This window comes from Chiroxiphia lanceolata, chromosome 6 (genome assembly GCF_009829145.1).
Source record: "Chiroxiphia lanceolata isolate bChiLan1 chromosome 6, bChiLan1.pri, whole genome shotgun sequence".
Taxonomy (NCBI): Eukaryota; Metazoa; Chordata; class Aves; order Passeriformes; family Pipridae; genus Chiroxiphia; species Chiroxiphia lanceolata.
Genome location: NC_045642.1, coordinates 54,009,123 through 54,032,075, shown reverse-complemented (window position 1 = coordinate 54,032,075; position 22,953 = coordinate 54,009,123). Strand labels below are relative to the sequence as shown.

General features: G+C 37.6%; 1 protein-coding gene across 2 annotated transcripts in view; it reads right to left on the bottom strand.

The window, feature by feature from the left end:
* PPP2R5C (protein phosphatase 2 regulatory subunit B'gamma) overlaps nucleotides 1-22,953 on the bottom strand; it is a 79,182-nt gene that overhangs the window by 29,755 nt on the left and 26,474 nt on the right. Inside the window, exons 1-2 of one of the 2 annotated variants that reach the window (XM_032690456.1) lie at nucleotides 19,184-19,438; nucleotides 147-346 (exon numbers count right to left, since the gene is read on the bottom strand). In XM_032690456.1, the coding sequence (XP_032546347.1) occupies nucleotides 147-346; nucleotides 19,184-19,277 (294 nt within the window). In that variant the 5' untranslated portion in view covers nucleotides 19,278-19,438. Of the gene's footprint in view, nucleotides 1-146; nucleotides 347-19,183; nucleotides 19,439-22,953 lie in introns of those variants that run through there. The other variant, XM_032690455.1, reaches the window with a different exon arrangement.

Below are 22,953 nucleotides of genomic sequence, written 5' to 3'. Positions count from 1 at the left end.
GCAAAGCCCTGTTATTATTTTGCAGATGTGCAAACACAGTTGATCTTTTATGAAGATTTCACTAAAATTTCTTGAGGTAAACTGATACAGCGGAAGAAACAACCTTGCATTATAAAATAAGAAGTTCTCATTGTTAAATCACTTACCATATGTACTACTTCAGGGTAAATAGGTTCTGTGATCACATTGCGATTGTGTGTGATATATTCTACCATTTCACTTAAAGCTGCTCGTTTCACTTCCTTCCACTTTAGGTCACTTAGTGGATCAGAAACAAAGTCAAAAAGTACACAACATTGTCGTAACTTCTGGATAAAGAGCTTTTCTTGATCCGCAGGAGGAACATCTGAAAAGTAAAAATAATTGGTTATAAATTATATTGTAGTGGATTTCACTCGACTCTCCATTTTTACTTCCTGAAATGCAGTGTTTAAGAATACAAGCAAACTTTCTAAATCTTTGCACAACTTTCAGGAATATAATGATCCAGACCACGAATCCCAGTGAAACACACTGTACATGACAGGATGATTTAACAAAATTGCAACAGTGATGCATACTTGCCTCTGCCAGAAATAGATACTGCATGTTAAAAATACACACTTGAAAAAAATGCCTGCATGTGCTTTGTTTTTTGCTTACATAATCCCATGAGCTGTTAAAACGACTGATGCATGTGAAATTAAAGATTATACACAGCAAATACTTTCAGGATCAGAACCTAAATTTTCAATATTTAGGAAACACTGTAATAACTGGCCAGTGGTAAAGAAAGCAGTACCACATTTTGACAGCAGCAAAAATTTGTGTCCAGTTCCCATGGCCACTTGACTACAGCACTAAGACATGAAATGTGAACACAACACAGAAAGTCTGCATAAATTTACACCATAGAACATTTTATGTTTCTGCATAATGACTTTTTTATTGCTAGATATGAACTGCTAAGACAGTAATAACATGTTACAGAAGAGTAGGACTGGATTGACTTTGTAAATAGTTCTGCAGTTTACTCCCATTTCTTCCAATTGATGACTTTTCTTCTTCCTTAGAGTATCATAAAATGCTAAAATTTTCTTACACAAGCAGCAAGAGCTACCATCAAGTATTTCAAGTGGTATTACTGAATACAAGCACACACAGTCTAACACATGTATGTACAATCTAATAAACTCAATGTGCAACACATCTACAGTCCAGTTGTTTAGTTAATACGAGTTGCTCTCCTTTTAAGTGCCTGACAAACTTCTCCTTATGATAACAAAATCTGGAATAGCTCCTCTCTCCTCAAGAGGAGTTGCTTTCAGAAGTATTTTTGTTTTAATAAACCTGGAGGATGTATTTGGTTTAAAACAGCTGGTTTTTTTTTTTAAGTTACGCACACTGAATTACTCTGAAGATTAATTCCAGTAAAAAAAAACCCCTATAGTAATAGCCCAGGAGAACATACAGAATAAAAATGTAGCATACATGAAAGAAACCACAATCAGTTACAGACTTCAGTGTCAGCAAGACACCTGGACAGTGCAGACGTCAAGAAATAGAAAGGAAGTGCTAGATGACAGATGTCCCTAAACAGAACAAAAACTTTCTGACAAATAAACCAAAATTCCTATCTAGTGTTGTGAACAAAGACACATGAATGTTGTATCTGAATACACATGCTTTTTTTTCTTTGGATTAAAAACCATAGTAATGAATAATTTCTCCTGAGAAAACAACAACAAAAAGTATTTAATCAAGCAGTTTGCATACTGAAAGCCAGCCAAATTTATGACCTGAATGTAAAATGTCTCAGACATGCAAAGTGGTTGGAGTGGTAAACTTTTCCCAATTAACTGTAAAATGGAAAGTGGTTCAACCTGAAGCGTAACAACAGTTACACATAGGGATGGATACCTATGCTATGAATGTATACTCCACAAAATCCAAAGCCTAAATACAGACTATAATTATACAAGTAATGGACATACAATTACAGTGATTTACAGTACACTAACCTTAAAGGAGAGGAAGCATTAAAGATGCAATTACTACTAATCGTGAAAGTTAAAGACTGACAGCCACAAGGGTCAAGAAACATCCTCAACAAGGCAAGAGATCTCCCTTGCCATTTATTCTGAAGTCGTTATATCTCAGTCACTCTCATTATTCCATTTGAGAGATCTTTATACAGACTGAAAACCTCATGTATTTCTAAGGAACTGTGTTTTGTTTACACGGGTGAGATGCATCTTCCTCCTCTAAGAGTGTTCACACACAGCTTTCAAGTGTCCAGACCTCACATCTCTTCTGCTGCTTGTCTGGAGTACCTGCCATGAAACCAGGATCATCTTCACTTTTCAGGTTTGAAAGGATGATTGCAGCATGACAGAAAACAGGAGGTGGTTAAGAAGCTGAGTTGAGTAGGCCATACTTTTTGTGTAGAACATGTATACACAACTGCAGAGCAACTCCAGGACACCCTGACAAAGCCATTTATCCTCAGCCACGTGCCAGGGACTACCTGGTTATGTTCTTTCAGTTAATTGCATTGTGATTTCCAAATCACCTTCCATTGCAATTAAGCGAAACCCCCTCACTTCCAATTGCTTAAGTTAACTGACATATTTGAAGAGAATGCCATCAGGTAAAAAAATCCCATACTTGTGCAACTCTGGTGCTCCATTCCCCAATGACTATGGGAAGGCCACAGTTATGCAGAAGCTACTCCTTAAAATTACACCAAAACTGACATTTGGAGCTATTCACTGAGTAATGTTTTAAAAAAACCCCAAACCCAACCAAACTAAACCCAAGCAGATCAAACACCCCCCCAGTCAAATCAAATCAAATCAAATCCCCATATATTCCACTTTCCCCCCAATTGCTAGCCACTATTTACATAATGTTCACAGCACTTGTTTCTAACAGTAGCACGAGAATAATCTTAAGACTTTTTATTCACTCCAAACACTTATCCCTTATCACTACTCACACTTCAAATGAGGACCATTTCTGGTCTTCTACTGGAACAGAAATATAGCTCTTCAGAATCACAAGAGAGGTCAGTCTCACACTTGGATTAAATGTCCAGCAATTCCTAACACAGATCTACACAAATATTATTATGGTATATTTTATGCCTAAACGTTTATCCTACTGTCCTTTTTGTAAGATAGAAATATACACTGGAAAAAGTACCAAAAGAAGGAAGGTACTACAACAGCAAGATAAGTCTCTGGACTGAGGGATCAGCTTTTTGTCTTGTTTGGGTTTTTCAGAGATTTTTTTCAAGTTGCACAATCTACAGAGATGCAAGTCATTTTCCCTGTCTTCATACTAAAACAAATTATGCCTGGTTTAAGAAAATTAGGAAAAGTAAAAATAAATGAGAAGAGACCAAAGTTCAGGCTTTAAGTGCCTAAACATGTTTAGTATTCTATGACACATGAATATTTGTGCACTGTGGGACTGTAGAGACTTACTGTTCTCTGGATAACATTTTTTATGTTCCTTCAAATCTAAAAATTAGATTTTTAGTTTTGTGTTGTAATTGTGACATCACTGGGCACTGGTGATTGATCTCTCCACCTTTTTCATTGAAGGCCATTTTTCTATAACAGTGTAACTTAACAGTTGCTGGATGGAGGTCAAAATGCAAAGCAGGACAAGCAGGTGAACCAGAGATGTCATACAAAACAGTTGTTTTTTAGTACAGATTGGAACTGAAATAAAGCTAGAAATTTCAAGTTTTAGGTCATTCCTCACACAAAGAACAGTTGATACAATTTCTACCAAAACCCACAATCTGTGGTCATTAAAACTCACTATGTTATACCATTTTGAAAGCAGAAAACAAGAGACATGGTTGATAATTTACAGAAAATACACATAGAAAATTCATCTCAGTTGAGTGAACACTTTTTTGCTCACACATAAAGGCTTGGCAGAGGCACCAGTTTTGCTTGGCTGACAGGTTCTCATTTCCTTGAAAGAAACTGAGCTCTTTTTTGTCTTTAAAACTATCAAATGCCCACAGCTACCAATCAGATTATGTGCACACACAGTAAATAAAGCCCCTCTCATTTTGAGCAGGTAAGTAGATTTTTTAACACAGAAACACACACGGAAGTTTAAGTCAAAGAATACACAAACCGCCACAAAAAGGAGAAGGAGCATGTGCAAAAACAAGGTCATAGAAGGAGACTAGCTAAAAATCATATGCTGAAAGTAACTGCTTCCTTAAGACACTGGTGTAGAGCAAGAGTCCAAGCATGTAAGATGACTCTTACTTGCAAGCAGACAATATACATTATGAAACATGGCTGCAAACCTAATGAAGGACTAACATTTTTAATGATACGGAAAAACAACCTTTAATTGTCTACTGTGGTGCTACTCAGAACATATCTCTAAATATACTGGTAACAGGTCCATTCTGCTGGTCAAAAGTTTTAGTGCATTTCAAATTTCATGTTCATTGGCAAAAAAAGCAGCATTAAAGCTTTAGTGAAGCTTTGTAATTTGCACTGTGTAGTTGTACGTCAACAAGGGGAATCCAATATCTTGCAATGTTCTCTTAAGACATTTCAGTTGACTGTACCATGACAGCATTTTTTCACAGAACAGAGCTCAGTATCTTGGGTGAGAGAAGTGGAAATTGCCAGACATGAAGGCAGAGGAACTAAGAAGTACAGAAAAAACAATATTATCTGTCAAAACATAGATTTACCAGAATTAGCACTTTTTCCAGAATTAGTGCTCAAGTCCTTAAAAATGAGAAAAATCAGAAAAAACCTAGAAAAATACTAAAAAAGCTGGTCTAACATTTGATAAAATCCCATTTAAAATATTTACTTTATTTAGAAATGGTTTAATTACCATTCTGATTCAAAGCATGGAATACTGTTCTGGAATAATTTTCACTGCATTTCTATTATTTGACAAAGTCTTTATAGTTTTCACTGATTTTATTGAAATCTCGATGACACTAATTAATACTAGTTAGAGATGACACTCTCCCAGTTAACAGTATTCTACCTTAATATGTGATACTGGAAATAAGTGGGTGGCACGTGAAAGAAAACTTCTAATTCATGGACGGATAAGTTTATTTAAAGCTATTACTTCTAGCAGCAATAAAAATAAACTCAAGGAATACAAGAAAGTACTATAATTATATACAATACATTTTATACTATAACTAGCTACCCTAGCAGTGGGAGTTTGGCTGCAGATAAATCAATGCAGGCAAGATGTTGTAGGGGTACATCGGCCTAGTGAATACACAGAACATACTTCTGTTTATATTCGTTTATTTGGAACATTATTGACCCTGCAGAAACATTCCTTTGCCAAAAGAAATGCTGAAAACAAGAGAAATGGCCACAGCAACCAAAGCCACAGGAACACTCATGGAAAAAGACTTCCACTCTTTAGCTCACTACTGAAGGAAGATAAAGGGATGCACGTTAGTGAAGTAAAGTATCATTAAAGAATGCAGGCTTACTCTGGAAGAATTGAGCTGTAAGTTTAAGGTCCTTCTCTGATTACCATGTATGATACCTGTTAACATTCCTACAGAGTAGCTCTCAATGCCTTTTTTTTTTAAACACTTAGCACATTTCCCATTGGAAACAGAACACTGAAGATTAGATAGACTTTCATTCTGATCTACAACAAGCTCATGATTCCCAAACAACTCCTGACTAGTAATTAAAAATATTTTACAAGTATTTAGAGCTTCCATAAGGTTTACAAGAAAACACTCACTATTCCAACCAGCTATTATCATAGTAAAGCTCTTTTGTTAGAGGCCATTTAGAAGGGTAGGTGGATGCAGGAGGGAAGTTCCCAACCTCAAGCAGTACTTGGTCATCCAACTGAAACTTCCTAAGTGTGACCCTCCTCTGCATCAGCTGCTTTTGTGCAGCCCCATGAAGATCCAGGCATTCAGGAGAGGGGGGAATGAGAACCAGCTGCAATCACAGGCTATAATGTCCATGCCTTTGCATTCAGGGAACTGAGCTGCTGCAGCCAGAAATACCTTTTGGCTGTTCTTCAGAAACAGAAATTTCTACAGAAATCTGTAATTGAAAAAAACCTCTCTGCTTTTCATTTCCCTGCATTTGGAAAAATTGCACTGTTCCTAACTGCTGCTGCTTCATAATTGGTAACACACCTGAAAGACTAACACCCAAAATATGATAACTACTTCCCTAAACACTGATAAAAAATAAGGTTTAAAAACTAATCCTTATCATGTGTCCAAATCTGAGGGCTCGAACACAGGAAGGATGTGGACCTGCTGGAGTGAGCCCAGAGAAGGGTGATGAGGATGCTTAGAGGGCTGGAACATCTTATCTATGAAGACAGGATGAGAGAGCAGGGATTGTTCTGAATAAAACAAGAACCTGGGGAGACCTTATAGCATCTTCCAGTACCTAAATGTGCTACAAGAGAGCTGGAGAGGAACTTCTCACAAGAGCATGTAGGGATAAGACAAGGGTAAGGGCCTTAAACTGACAGAGGTCAGGTTTAGATTAGATATTAGGAAGAAATTCTTTACTGTGAGGGTGGTGAGACACTAGAACAGGTTGCCCAGAGAAGCTGTAAATGCCCATCCCTGGAAATGTTCAAGGCCAGGTTGGATGGGGCTTTGAGGAACCTGATCTAGTGGAAGGTGTCCCCACCCATGGCAGGAGGTTTGGAACTGGATGATATTTAAAGTTCCTTCCAACCCAACCCATTCCATGATTTGATTGTATGATACAGAAGTAGGGAGGGGGGAGGCAAGAGCAACATGGAATTCATTAAGGTACACAGCATTTAACATTGCTGGTTTCCACATAAAGAAATCTCTTGGCTAAATTTTCATTCAAAAGAGTGGCTTTTCATTGGATTATGAGAATTCTAAAGTAACGTTTTTTCCATGTAATGGAAAACAACCCCAAAGGCAAGGGCTGTTAGAATCAAATGAGCCATTATCAAACTAATTAAACAGCAACTGAAAAAAAAAAAGACACCACTGCAAGAAACCCAGGGAATAAGAGAGCCTGAAAGGAATGAGAAGCACATGTTTTGTCAGTCCTGGAGTGGAGCTCAAAACAGGTGCTTTACAATACTAATCCCCTCTGAAAGCTCCAGTCCTTGGGGAATCCAGTGCTGGTGGCAGCTATCTCCTAACTCCAAGATTACACTGTGGTTTTGAGGATAGAGGAACTAAGTAATGACATTTAACTGTCAAAGATTTTAGATGGGAGATTTTAAGGACTGACTGATAATGAAATAGGAAAAAAGCCTGCTGTCATTTTAAACTATTTGGTATAATTTTTACATACTAAACGACCTGAGGCACTGAAATTACTGCCAATAACTTTTTTCCAGGTGTACATCATAAGTGTAATGATGGTAAAAGTAGATCAACAGTGAATAATATGTGCATCAAATTATCTACTGATTTTTCAAAAGTGGACCAACACCATGCTGCACCAAGCTCCTGCTTTACAAGGAGCTTTATCAGAAGTCAACTATTTTCTTAGAAGCCATAGGAAATTAAAGAAAACCCTTAAGAATATATTTGTAATCATATTTAAGACAAATAAGGATTTTTAGACTATATTAAAATGTTTAAAAATAGAAAGTGAAGAGTAAAAGTGATAACTGTATAAATACTTCAAAGCATAAAGAGGAAAAACAGAATGCTTATACAGGAAATGACATGTGAAACAAGCCGAAATGGGCTTGAGCTAATGAAATGGAAGTTCCACCTGAAAATTAGGGAGAAAAATGACAGGGAGGATAATCAAATAGACAATGGAAGAAAAAAGTGTCTTAACAGGGAAGAGAAACCAAACCCATAAGGAATTCACAGTAGAGCTTTTTAGCATACATACAGTTAATATGACAGCACAACTCATTTTAAACACAAAATGCTGAGAGAAAAATCCTCCATTTCCTAGCCACTAGAGTGTACTTCAGTCCATTCTCACAGTGTAAAAACACAGTTATGCAACACCTTCGACTGCATTTGAAAACTTTAAAATTGTTTTTAAATATATGCAACAAGCTCTCTGAAAAAATGAACCACTACAGTGGTGAGGCCAGACTTGAATTTTGTTCTGCAGCATAACTGAAGGGCTATGGTGTAACTCAGAAGATTTACATTAAGTAAACTGAAGAAAAACATGAACCGCTGAATAAACTCTGCCACTTTGGACACTTGGATGAAATAAGTATCAGCTAATCGAACCTAAACATCTGCTATAAACACACCCAAACTCCACACACCACCCCCTAATTCTACTCAGATATTGCTCTCAAGTTTGAATAACTTATCAATGGTACCTGTCACATATCCATGGTAAATATCATTCAAGGAACAACAAACTGCCAAAACGTAAAATAACTTGGTTCCCTCTCCAGAGTCTATCAGCCTGCTCCCTCCTTTCCTCACTGCCGGTACATATGTTAAACCTGGGGGTTGCTTTCTCCACGAAAAAATAGGTGAATTCAGTGATGATACTTAGAATAATCACTAATAGATATCACAAGCTGGGTCATGTGTTGGCTTAGAAATAGATGACACAATAAATTACAATGAAGAAAAGCCACCCTGCTGGTTCTCCACAGGCAAACTGAAGTGTTTCATACCCCAATGCAACCTAAAGCAAATGCCCAGTCCCTGGGCAGTTATGAACTTGGGTTACGAGCACTTTCCTGCTTCTCTAACGCTGACATTGATTTTCAAATTAACAAAAAAACCTCCATATTCCTTCCTTGATGACAACCTTGAATCTGCTTTCTAAATTCTCCACTCTTTTCAATATTAGAAATAGGACGGGGAATAGGCCTTTTGAAATGTCTATTCATAGGAAGAGCTCAAACAGATCACACTGAGCCGAGATGCAAACTAAGGTCCTGAATGGCTGATGAACATTTAAAATCACCCCAAGTCACCAAACAACATTAAAAAAATTCCAGGAGTCATTACAAGATATGCAAAAGTATCACCAGAAACTGCCAGGACTTTCAAGGTTTTGTTAAGAGCAATTTCTTAATGGACTTAATAGATTCTAAGTTACATCCCCTGTATGGGTTTTCTTGTTTGTATTTTGGATTTTTTTGGGGGATGGGGTAGGTTTGCTGGGGAGGCTTGGTGTTTTTTTTTTTTCTTGTTTGCTTGGTTTTCCTTTGTTTGGGTTTGGTTTTTTTGTATTCCCTGGAAAAAACCTATCTTCCAATTCAGTTTATGGTTTTCCACATTTTTTGGCATAAGCAAGTCTTCCTTAGTCCCATACGCCTGTGAAATGTAGGTACCCTGTATCAGGCGATACAGCTAAAAGAAACGGTCAAGCACAACAGCGACAATGTTTTGGGAAGAAGAAAAAGAAATATATTTAGAACTAGGTCAGTAACTTGCTTAGCAGCCAATGCTGGCTGGCCATGTCAAATGCTAACAGCACTTACAAGCAATTCCCTCTTCAGAAATAAAGTTACTTTTCAGCAAGGAAAGTTTTGATTCAAATACAGTAGAAAGCCAATCACGCCCATTTTAAAATGTACTAAAATACCTGCTTTCAACATAATCATATTTTAAGAAGATTAAAGATACAATATACCTGCTCGCTTTGTCAGGAATTAAGTGCATAATAATTTCCCATTCAATCCAAAAATCATTCCTGCACAATCCAACATTATTTTCTTCATATCATATTTGTCTGAAAACACACACATTTCCTTCAAACAAATGTCTCCAGTGTCTGGTCAAACTAATCTCCAGTCTCACAACAGAATTCTAGTAAAAACAGAAAATGTACCTATTGCCAACAGCATCCCTAACAGAGTATATTCCTTTACCAGAAAAACTGACATTCTGCTAATAATTCCCCCCCTCTCACACAGCAGAAAGAGTGACTTACAGTATGTAACACATTTAAATTGGACCCTCCAACAAACCTGTAAATTTACAGGGCACAAACAAGTTGCTTGACTGTATTAACTATGAATCCAAAACTGATCCACTACTGCAAGTCCAAAAGTCCTAGACATGTTTAGACATCTCACTCCCAGCACATTTCCCAAAATATTCATTATTTTATTTACATTGTTGCTTTTTAAATGAAGATTTAGACATGCAATGAAAGTAATTTGTTTTAATTTCTTCCATTTCAAAAAAAAGCTTTAGGGTGCTTTATTCTTGAAGCTACATTTATGATTATTGAGTTCCCAATATGGAGTGAGAAAAGTTATGCAGTGAAGTATATAGTAAAAATTTTACTTCTGAGACAATGCATTTATTCCAATTCAGAGGTCCAAAAAAATCTTAATTTCCTACAGGGACAAGAACAACTCAGAAGTTTTTATAGCATGCAAATAACAGACAGTCCTCAAAGAACCCCTGTGCATAAATTTTTGGGTTTGAAGACACGTTATATAGAAAATTGGATGTAACAGGAGCAAGAAGTATAAAAACATTCCGAGAATAAGTTAGAGGAAAGAAAGAAAGAAAGAAAGTGTTATGACTAGAATGGTTACAGTTTGTTTGGAAAAAATTTTAAAGAAAACTTATACCCAAAGGACAGAAAACTTTTTCCCCCCCAGGCTTTGATAATTTTGTTCAAGTTTTCTTTCCAATATGACTTGAATGAAGGGAGGATACTTTTGAAACATCACTGACATAGTTATGTGTTCACTTTAAATATAAAAGCAATAGCAGAAGCTGGTTCTAGAGGCTATGTGAAGCCACACAGCTGGTAGCTTTAATCCAAATTAAAAGTCTCCCATTAAAATTCTCAAAATGAAAAAGTGTTTCAAATTAGTAGACTGCTGCAAACAACTAGAAAAGTCCAAAATGAACAATTTTTTAATTCAGTTTTACAATTAACATTTCATGTTTAATTTTTATTTTGTGTACCTTATGAAGAAAATATTTACTTCATAAAATCCAGATCGTTACCAGTAGAAATTACAAAACTTGACACAAAGCTGTCACTTCCAGTACTGATAACAACCCAGAGTCAGACCTCACCTCTAAGTTTAACTGCATGTGAAAAATAGAACTTAATTGCAAGCTATAGCAGAAATGGTACCACGTGATTTGTATGTGAATTAAGTGGAATTGATTGAAAGATGTGCAGATGTGCCTTTAAAACACCCCACACTCAACGTGCACACACAATGGTGCAGGGGGAGGACAAGCACCAGCCCCTTAGGCTGACAAGACTCTGCTTTCACTGGTACAAGGTGTTCACCTCTGGCATAAAGGTTAGAGCATAAAGGCCACCTCTACCAGATGAACATCTTGTCTGCACAAGGTGTAAATAATCTATTAAACATTTCTGGTGCTCACTTAATCTGAGTGGTTTACAGTGTGGTTTTAGTAGCTAACAGTATTTGATAGTACAAGGCACAAATTAGCTGATTTTACAGAAGTTTAAACTAATTATTAAAAGCTTTGAACAAAAATGGAGATAAAAATTTTGCTCGGAAACAGATGATACTTAAGTTTAACCTTAAAATATATTTCATAGCAAAAATCATAAAACATTATGAGTAAAAATTGGAGGATACATACATTTATGCCAGTACAATTCTGCTCCCTTGAAAGGGCATGCAAGTTACCCCATGAGTCAGTAAATGCAATGGAAAAATTCCAGCTGACTACCTTCCTATAATTTCATGGAATTTTCAGCTCAACAAAAAGTCCCCTCTAGAAACATATTATAGTTTTGACTTAGATATTTTACATGCAGTATGAACACTTAACAGTCTCATTGTTTCCAGCAGCAGAACCTCTACCTACACTCTCTGTATAGGCAAAGGGTCTACACAAAGGTAAAAGCAACCCAACAAAGTCAAAAAAGAGTGACAGAGAACAAAGAGTAAAGGCAGTAACAAGGTAAAAGACACACTCTGACACAAAGCTATGCACGGTAAGTGGAGAGTTAATAAGAACATCACCGTGTTAAACACAGCAGGAGAGAGAGATAACTAAGCAATCTCCTTTAAATCTGCTCTTGGTCAAGTACTAAAAACACTCTCAAAAGCCCATCAGTCAATGTCTGAATGTCCTTTGAAAAAATCCAGCAAAACTGTACAAGAAGTAATACAATAACAGAGTCATTCGTACCAATACCAGTCCTTTGACAATTCAGGTGATTAGCTAATACTAACTGATGAAACATTTCACAATTTTATATATACGGGAGGCCTGGGTTCACTAAGAAGAGAACTGCTGCTTGTCCTTGAGGAAGATGGTCTTGCTTCTCCTTTTTGAGGCAATGCTTATCTAAAGGAACAGTGGATGGGTTTCAAAGCTGACAGTTCCATACAAGTCATTAAGCAGGTCAAAGAGCAGCAGTGGCTGAGAACTTTCTATGAGATATTGGAAACTTTTGGCAAAATGGGCGACTATGAGCTCCAGGAGTCAGGCTGAGTACCAACGAAGTCCAGGTGGCTTGGAAGGAAAATAACAGTCCAAACACAGGGTTGATACCTGTTCTCACCCCTTCAAGTTACCAAATTATAACTGGCTGATAGGGGAGAAAAGGGAAGAACAAGTATTTTTATCTCCTTTAAATCTCAGCTGCAGTTTATCCATTAGGTCCAGAACCAACAACTAGGACCCACAAGCAGTACAGAGGTTGCATGCTGGCCATGGGAAATCCCATTTATTGGATTGGCAGGGGTGAAAACAGTTTTAAAAGTCTTCTGCACAGGTATATTTCCACAAAGGTATAAACAAGCCTTAAATTTCAAAATTTAAATTCACTCAAAGAGAATTAATATGATTCATCACTGCAATGGAAATGCCTCTAAAAAAAAATTAAGATGACTCTCTATGTATCTTTCTTTCCAGGAAGACTTTGCTTACTTCTCACAACAAAGAGAGACTGTTTACTACATTTAAATGTGTTAAAGAATTAAAGGAAATTAATATTTAAATAAACATATATGCTCAGACCAGTTAAGTTTATCATCCTTAAAATAACCTACTTATGTGGAAAGTGCAAGACGCACGTGAAGGTGAAGATTATAGTTATACAGAAAACACAGAAGGAATAAACCAAATTCATTTTTCACTGCAGAACACAGTAACAGCAAAAAATCAGTAGCGTGAAAAGTGACTTTACAATTTTTAGGTATGCTTTTATAATCAGCATAGGCCGGTTTCAGACTATAATAAAATATTAACACCAAAAAAAGGCAAACTGAGCATGTAAAAAGGAAACTATGCTTGAAAGGTATCAAGTTCTTGGAAAGTATTAGAAAGTTGGTGACAATTATGCTGGGATTTTTATACTTTTAATATCATGTTTTCACAATGCAGGAAGATTACCAGAAACATGTTGTAAGATTCTGTGTTAGAAATTACACTGTTCAACATTTTCATAAACACCACAGAAGATGAATAGCAAGGTCACACAGCTTGTTAAAAGCTGTATCATTGTCAGCTTAAAGCTTGTTAAAAAGAGCTACAGAAAAATCTCACAGTGCTGAACCAAAGTAATTCAATTTATTAGAATTTTCCAAAAGCTGATAAATGTAAAGAAATGTGGGTGAGATAGCTGTGTACATTTATGAATTCCAGCTTATTCAGAAGAATTATGGTTGTTCTGAAAAACACATATCTGCTACATTTTTTTAATACTGCTGAGCTCCTAACAAAAGATTTAGAAATGAACAAAACATCCTTTTAGTGTGCCAATATTTTTAATACTGCATGTGGTTCAAGTCACCCATCTTTAACAGTTTGCTGAAACACAGTAAAAATAATTTAAAATCATTTAAAACATCATTAACACAAAAAATTTAGAGTTAACAGAGGTAAAAGTAATAGGCACACTGGCCACCAAACATATTAAAAAGTCTGCCTTAGTAACTAAAGAGAAAAGAAGGGGAAGAAACCTGTTTACAATAATAATATTGCTGTTTGACTTTTTTTTAAAAAATACACTAAAATTGATATTGTAATATTTTAAGTGACAGCAAGTCCAGTCATTTTTTTGGATTCATATGCACCAAAGAGTGACAGAATCATAGAATCATTTTCACCAGAAGAGACTGTCATTTCTTCTAGTCTAACCCCCCACTCAAAGTAGGGTGAGCTACAAAAACCTGGCTGCTCATAGCATTGTCCACTCAAAGTATCTCCAACCACAGAGATTTCACAGCCCCTTTTGGAATCGCGGTCCAGTGTTTAACCACTTCTACAGTGACAATTTTTTCTCCTTAGGTACAACTGCCATCCCTGGTGTTGCCACTCACAGCAGTTCCTTCTCATTCAGTCCCCGTGGATCTCTGAGAAGAGCCTGGCTCTGTGCTGTAAACCCTCCAAACAGTTACTCGAAATGAGATCTCCCACTAACCTTCCCTTCTTCAGGCCAAACAAACTCAGGCCTTGCAGCCTCCTTTGTACATCATGAGATGAATGGCTACTGCCACATACTGAGTTCTTTCTAAAATGAAAGTGCTGAGCTTTTCTCCTTTAAGAAATAAATTGCCCAACGAAACAACGATTTTTCACCACCTTTGAGGAGCATGCAAATTTCTATCTAAACACTCAGATACTTGCATCACAATAACATTACTACTGACGTTTTTAGCCCTGAAGAAGAGAACGATGCAAAGATGGAACCTGGACTACCTTCCATGATCCCTTATTCAAGATGAATATGTACAAGGAGCACATAGAAAGAACGGACTAAGCTCACACCATCTTTGAAAAAAAAAGTCAAAGCATCTTTAACAAAATCTAAAGTAACTTCAATAATGACAAGTTGAAGTTACAAAACAAAAAACATTTGCTGCCCTGGAAGATAGAGGAGAAGGATGGACAATGAGAGATTTGATACAGGTTACAGCCTACAGGAAGCATCAGTCTGATTTAACATAATATTAGGGTGTTCTCACCCTTCTTCCCACACAACTTTCAGAATGTCTTGCAAAACAACTTCAAAATATTTTTTGAAAAGCATGAACAGACATTACCAGTCCCAGCCAGTCAGCAACTAATCCATTAAAGTAACTTTTATATTCTGCTAACTTTGCCAGGTCAGAGCAGAGTTTTGTTCAAATGTGTGACTTGAGTTCATGAAAACAATGGCATCTGGGCTACTTCTGTGCACTGACAAAACAATATTAGGAGATTTTTCTTATCAACATCAAACTGTCTTCCTAATGAAAAATGTTTGCCCTGCCATGAATATTCATATCCTGCCTAACAGAATGAAATACAATTATTTTCTACCTGTAACTGCATTCTGTACATACAGTTATGGCTTTGAGCAGGGCAACTCTCAACAGAAAATATGAACTGGTAACTCCTAAGTCTAGTTTACTCTTTGTCCTAATCCATGCTGCTTTTACAACTGCTTGCTTTGCTTGAAGTGCTGAGATGGAAATCAAAAGGTCTTGATTCCCTTCCTGAAGCTTCATCTCATTTATGAGGATCCTCCAGTCAGGACCTTGAGTGCACTTCCATCACCTTAGGTAGGGCTTTAGCTGCCAGAAGAGCTCCATAAAGAGAAAGATGCATCCATCCAGGTCTGCTTCCTTCCTTGTTGTAAAAATGTTAAAATTCCTGATACCTAATAACCCTCTGTGCTGTCCTAATGTCATCTTCATGGTTGGTGGCCTGTCGATGTATAAAGATGTATAAAGGAGCTCTTCACACAGATATCCCATGAGAAGTTCCTTTAGCTACACCATTTGTTTCACAAGCTCAAGTCCCTACCCACGATCACAAACCACAGTTGTTATTCCAAGGCCATAACAGCTGCTCAAAGTGAAACTGTAATTTTTCTGGAAGCTTTGTATCATTCCAATGCAACTAAGTTTTCAGTTCATGTCACTGAAAATCAGTGACAAGCAACTCAGCCGACCATTATGCACTATCTCTGCACTCCAGAAAGATCAATACAGCAGCAGCATTGTTCGGATATCCAGGAAAGCCTGTGGCAGGTGGAATGACCAAGGGCTCACTACCCAGAAGGCAAAACACTCTCAGCCAGTGTTTTCAGCACAAGCAAATAATGTACAGCAATGGTGCCACACCACTTGCATTCAGCATGGATTAGTCTCTTTTGATGTTTGGTTTTTTCCGGTGATGGGTCAAAAGTCACCTTCTGCAGATCTGATTTCTACACATCGGTCTTGAACAGCTGCCAACAGTGTATGGTTGTGACAAAGGGCACAGTCTCAGAGTACCTGAATGAAGAAGGGAGAGCAGGTGTGCTGACAGCAATCAGGGGCAGCCGACAGTCCCGTGGTTGCTGAACAAGCGCACGGTGAAGCGGCACAGCAAACTGGGAGCCAACACAGCGGGATCCAGATCAGCGAGGCACGTGACTGGACAACCACACAGCTGCAACCTCGCTGAGGCAACAACCAAGGCCAAAGGCCTGAGCTTAAAGACATCTCCTGAAGCAAAGGGGAACCCTGACAAGACTTCTCACAGCTCTTTCCACAGCAGCTCGAATCAGGACTAAATGGCTGCACCACATCCAAGATCAACTTGAGCACCAGTAGCCAAATAAACTGCTGAAAGATGGGGTATTTGGGCCCTGACACCCCGTATCCTACAAACACCTACTGCTCCTTCTTTTGGCGATAGTGCAGATAACCAGTGTCAGCAACAGCAGTCAGTAAAATTCTGACCACCCTTATTTCCTATTCACAAGAATTTAACATCATTTTTAAAAAACACCTGCATCTGTTTTTCCTACTTCTTTTCAGCAAAGCTGTAGAGTTTGCTGAGTATTTCCTTTTTATTCTGCAAACATCACATAGTCCTTATGATCCAGGTACAGAGAATGTTTTAGAATTAACTTTAAAAGCAAGACTGCAATTTTTATTTTCAAAGTACTGACAGTGTAGTCCACAATGCTTCACATATTATTTTAGAAGTAACATTAGGGTCAAATATGGTAACTACACCATCTCAAAACTTTAAAGATTGTATGAAATTGGTGATAAAGAAATACCTTTTCTTTTTCAACAAACTAGATCCACCAAATCACCTGCGGAGCTTGTGCCCCTACCACTGGTCCTTGACCTTGAAGTTTTAGCTCTTACAGTTGCCAAGAGGAACACTTCTACTAGAAATTTAATCCTATAATGCAACAGATGATGCAAAAGGACAACTGAAGAAGCATGCATTGGGACAAATGGTAATAATGTATCATTAGGGTTCAGAATTACCAATTAATTTTTACCGCCATTAATTTTGTATATATTGTTCTGACAGGCTTCCTTCTGGAAGCATCACTACCAGTAGCATCACTGCAGCTGATGAGATAAAGTACACACAAAAAACCTAAAACAACTTCTATATACATGTGTGTATGGAAGAGAAGATTTTCCTCTCCCAATGTCAAGAAACTCCTCTGGGCTACAATTACAGAGACCCATCTTATTTCCTGCCATCGGAAAAATGAAAAACAATCTCCCAGGTATTCTTTAATTGCTTATAAGAAAGTCTATTCTCATAATCCACTAAAAAAAAAGGAAACCAAACAAACAGAAAAAAACCACACCACCCAAAAAATACCCAAACCACAAACCCCCTTTAACCTCTACTGTAGTACTGTACTGTCCAGTGTACCAAAAATGTAGGTGTTAGGAAAGGAAATTTCAGAATAGTTTCTTAAAATCCATTGTTTCCACAGTTACGTATTTCATTGGAGCAGCAACAGGGATAAGAAGTCCAGTGACAAGAACCTTGTTATCATATTGAGACAAAGGATGATTAAGGTCAATCATTACAACACTTCATCATTCTGATTCCAATCTTGGTTTGTTTTCCTGACTTGCATCTTTAAAAGATGGTGTTTTTCCCCTTCCAAAAAGCAGCATCTATTTGAGAATTAAGGTGATTTGTGCAGGATGAAAAGCGACGGCCTGTCCACAGGTCATGCAGTTGCATTGATACACCCTTGACAACAAGCACAGTCCTTACTCCAAATCAAGAGAATTTTATTGCATTTCCTCCCCAGTCACAGACCAAAATTAGAGTCTTCTAGAATTTAACCAGTCCCACTTCAGATGGAGAAGGATATTGCTCTTTTAAAAGGTAAAGCAAAATTTTTTAATACACAAAGAACAGGGCTACTACTTAAAGGAGCAGACTTCTGAACAGTTGGGGTTTCATAAACTTTCAAAGCAAAATCTTTTCAGTGTATGCAGTATTAATGAAAAAAAATATTCTTTCCAATACTAACATTTAGCCTACACCGGTGAAAGCTGAGAAGCAAAGGTAATTGAGAACGGTATCAGCTGTGTTTCTTGAATATAAATGCCATTGTTCAAGGTGTGCTGATCCCAGCTAATACATGTTCTGCTTTCATAAAGTTCTAAAGCAAAACCACCTTAAGGAAGACATAAAAAAAAAAAAGCAGCTAAAAAATACATCAAAAACACCCAAAACAATGCAAAATTTTAGTAAGCAAAAAAATTCAGAACAAGAGATACACAGTGTTACACAGAAGCGTCATACCAACATGTATTTTCCCAACAAATGATATAAAATGTAGAATTGCAATGCACGAATTCTATAAACCCAAAAGAACATATTCTGTGAAGAAACTGAACATTCAGAACTGCACAACGCAATAGGCACATAAGAGGTTCCTTGTTAAAGCCGAAATGCATCTCTTCTGGGAAATGCCTTCTGAATACATAAAGGATATTTTCATAATGAATGTCACATCTTTTCCCCCCTTCCTCCCCGACAACACTTCCAATTCTTTTACAAGCTGCAGAGCACTTTAAAGGGGCTCTATCTGAACGATTCACACACAAAAAAAAAGGCTTCGCAGCACACCAAAGGTTTGCCCTTCTTCTACAGAAATGGTATAGGGATAACTTGGCTTTTCCCTCCCCCACTCAGTACCTTTCTGGGGTAGTGACTTCACATCCTTTGACATCAGCACAGCTTGAAAGGGGGATGGGAGAGTTACGGCAGAAAGCAGTAAAACCTGCTTTTAACTATGTAAGCAATGCCTTCCCGAATTCTTAAACCTTCCCCAAACACGGTTAATACAAAACGTGCTTTGCTCTCTGCCGGTTTTACTGCGGCTGTAACAAACCGAGAGGGACCGGGCTACAAAGGACTTCCTGCTCCCCTTCTCCGAGCTCCACAATAGCCATTTATTCGCTCGTCAGAGGGTCGCGAATCACTCTCACCCGCACAATAACTCACCTCTAATATGCAAAAGGGCCACGGGCTGGAACGGCCCATTGGAATTGGCTGCGTCAACCACCATCCTGCTGCCAGCTCTGTTACATGTCAACATCTAGGCTCCAGCAGGCACAGCACTGTATTCCTTAAGGCAAGAAACCAGCCTCCATTTTAGTTTAAAAAAAGACAGAAACTGAAGCGCTCTGCAGCTGGAGGGAACTGGCTGGGGAGTGATGTCAGCGGGCGGGAGGAGCCCCATTGGCCGACGGCAGCAACTTCAAATGACACCGAGGAGGCCGCGAATGAGCGGCGGCCGGTGCGGGGCTCCCTCCGCAACCCGCGCTCCGCCCGCGCCCCCGGAGCGGCTGCGGAGATGACGGGGCCGCTGCCTTTGGTTGGTTGGGGGGGTTTATTTAGTTTTTTATTTTTTTTTTTAAGCCAGGATGATCTCATTGCTGCTGTTACACCCCCGCCCCCGCGATGATATTCAGTAGCACCTGCTAGAAAGAGCGCATGCCTTTTTCCCAGCCCCCCGCCCCTCTTTCCTTTACCTTTCCTTCAGTGAGGCTGCCCAGAATTACCAAACCGGAGTTCAATTTAACCGTGAAAAACCACAGCGTTAAGGGCAACATCTACAAGTTTATCTTTCAAGGGCCATAATAAAAGGCATTTCACAGTCAGATACAGGTCTTTCAGTTGTTATTATTGATGATTTAGAAATATAAAACCTCATAAGCATTCCATAAACTGTTTTATCACCGGTTGCTACTATGTACCTTATTCATAAAAATATGTCCATATTACAAGCAGGACATGAAAACCTCATGTTTCATGCTTAATATATCTTTCAATCTAGAAATGGACCTGAATATTTCTTTCAATCCAGAAATGTAAACCTCAATGTAAAACTGCACCTGAATATTTCTTTCAGTCTAAAAATGGATCTACCTTAAGATTATGCTGTCAAACTTGGATATTGCAAAACACTGGTTTTCCTTTCTAGAAAGGTCAGTAATTATAAGTAACTTTTTAGATTATTATTAAAAACTAAAGTCTTGGAGGACTAAGAACCAATATATAAGCATATGAAAACAGTTTTGCTTCATAATCTCAGAAATAAAAAAAAAAAAAAAAGCACAGCACAACAATTCCTGAACTTGTTAGTTCAATTACTTAAGATATTTGGAACAAAACTGTAAGGAACCTTTTCTTCATCATATGAGACCTGCACATTTATTTTTACAGTGAGCTATTTGAAGGACCATTTTGTCTCCTAGGTACTGCACCCCTGGGAGCGATGTGCAGAGAAACTGGCACTGTTTCACTTGTACCATCTCCAAATCTAATCTGTGCTTCTCCCCAAATACTGTATGGGACATATTGGTTTTAATAAGTATTGAGATTATTATTATTATTCTATGACACTGTCCTAACTCATAACTGCTCCAAAAAAAAATGAAATACATCAGAAAATAAGACACTTTTCATTTAGGTAATTTGCTGATGAAAATTTGAAATAAAACCAAATTATAGGGCATATACATACCTGGTTAGGAAAATTATATTGCACTACAATAATACACTGTCAAAGGTGATTTAGAGTTGTTCTGAATATTATTCAACTGGATGAAGGGAAAAGATTAACTGCGATACAAAAAAGAGGAACATCATCCATAAGACACAAAGAAATCAATTGGATTTAGTGATTGCTGACAAGGCCTGATTTGAAGTAGTACCTCCTGGGTAAAGTAGTACCTTCCAAATGAGAAAGCACAAAGACGACAAATCTTGAAAATATTACTTAGTTAAAAAAACTTCAGCTCCTCTGAGATTTTGATGTGGTTGTTTGTTTGGTTGTTGTTTGTTTGTTTTTAATAGAAAGGACTTGACTGAGAACATCCAAGTATTCTAGAGAGTAATTATAGAGGTGGAAGGAATTAGTTTTTCCACATTCACTACAAACAGTAAATGCATCCTCCATCAAGGAAGATCAGGTTAGAAATTAAAGGAAATCTTCTCACAGTTCGCATACTGAAACAAAATAAAAGACTGTATACTTTCTAATAATTTAAAAAATGGTCAAACATAATGAGTGACGTAAACGTAGTTGATCCTGCTTTTGAGAATATCAAAATAGACTACATGAATTTCTGACGCCTTTTTAAACCTTTTCCCTAAGACTACAGAGATTCAAATCCTTTATCCTTCCAGTCTAGGCTACAGAGATTCAAATCCTTTATCCTTCCAGTCTAGGCAAAATCAGGGAAGGTGTATTCTCAAAAATGTCAGGCTTTTATCTGTATATCCCTTGGGTATACCTTAGAATCACAGAATCAAGGTTGGAAGAGACGTTTAAGATCATCAAGTACAGCCTTCAATGTGGAGCTTTAGTCTTATGAAACAAAAACCTACCATAGCCTTTAAAAACCCCTAGATTTAAAAACAAAAACAAGACTGACCTCAAACAAGCTTTTCTACAAGATTTTGATGGATGAAGAAGAAAACCGAACAACTCAAGTAATTTCTTGAAATATTTTCACAATTAGATTGTTCCATAGTGATAAACTGCAATATGAAGTGGCAAAAAATTAGGTTTAAAATTCCAGCTTATCTAGTAACCATATCTTTAAGAGCAGCTGCTCTATCACTCCTCCTCTCTGATGGTCAGCTGCTGCTTGTGTATCTCTCTCAAACTCCCTGCACAGATTAAATGGCTGTGAAGACTACTGGTCCAATGGGACACAACAACAGAGCAGAAAGGGAATATTGCTTTAGTTACAGTGCCATTTCCCATTTCATACAAAAGCATGCCTTTCAAAGTTGGAGGTTCATTAGAAAATTTTAGGTAATGGTTTAAGAGTCAACCCCCCTCCAGTGTTCTTCACTAGAGAGAGTAAATGTGACATTTGTGGTGCCAGCAGTCGTATTGGCAGAACACCAAGTCACATTCAGTAAGTTTTCTTTTGCAAGAACCACATACCCTGTTCCCATTTCTTCCTCTTTGAAGGACTGTGTTAGAACTGAGGCCAGTACTTAGTAAACCACCAAGAAACTGGTTACAAGAGCCATAATTCAGTGTATTTCTGGTGTAATTCTGACAGGACATCAGTGGAGCTGAAGTATTTTTATCTTTACAACACCTTTTGCTTGTTAACAACATCTGCAATCTTCTCACCAGTCCTACAGATTGAGAGGTACATTTTGCTCAGGAGGTTTGTATACCCTCCCTTTGTTTCAGTCTTAAAATATTTGATTTGCCACCAAAGGAAAATATTTACTTAAGTTGAATTATTTTGAGCAACTTCATTTGGGAAAAAATTGCAAAGAAAACTGAGTTAGGAATTGACATACTAATAGGAAGGGAAAGAATATCACAGTGCAAATGGAACAGAGCTAGTGAATATCAATGGGAGCAAAAAGAGCTTACTTTAACAAATTTATGAAGACACTTGTGTTGCAAGAGAATGAAAAACTGTATTAACTTCAGCTACCCGTTTTTTAGAATTAAATGAATGAAAAAACATTGATGGTATAGTGAAACTAGCAATTACAGGTTTCCCCTCAACCCTGCTCATCGCTTCCGACTTTCTGATAATGGGAATGAAGGAAAATTCCTATAAAGTTCTCAGGATGTAATTTAATGTGTCACATTTATAGAATTGTAGAATTGTTTGGGTTGGAAGGGACCTTAAAGATCATCTAGTTAGCATGCAGCACTACAGCTGGTGAATACTCTTTACACTTGAAGGCTATGTAGCACTTTTAAAAAAAACACACACTCCATTTGGGTT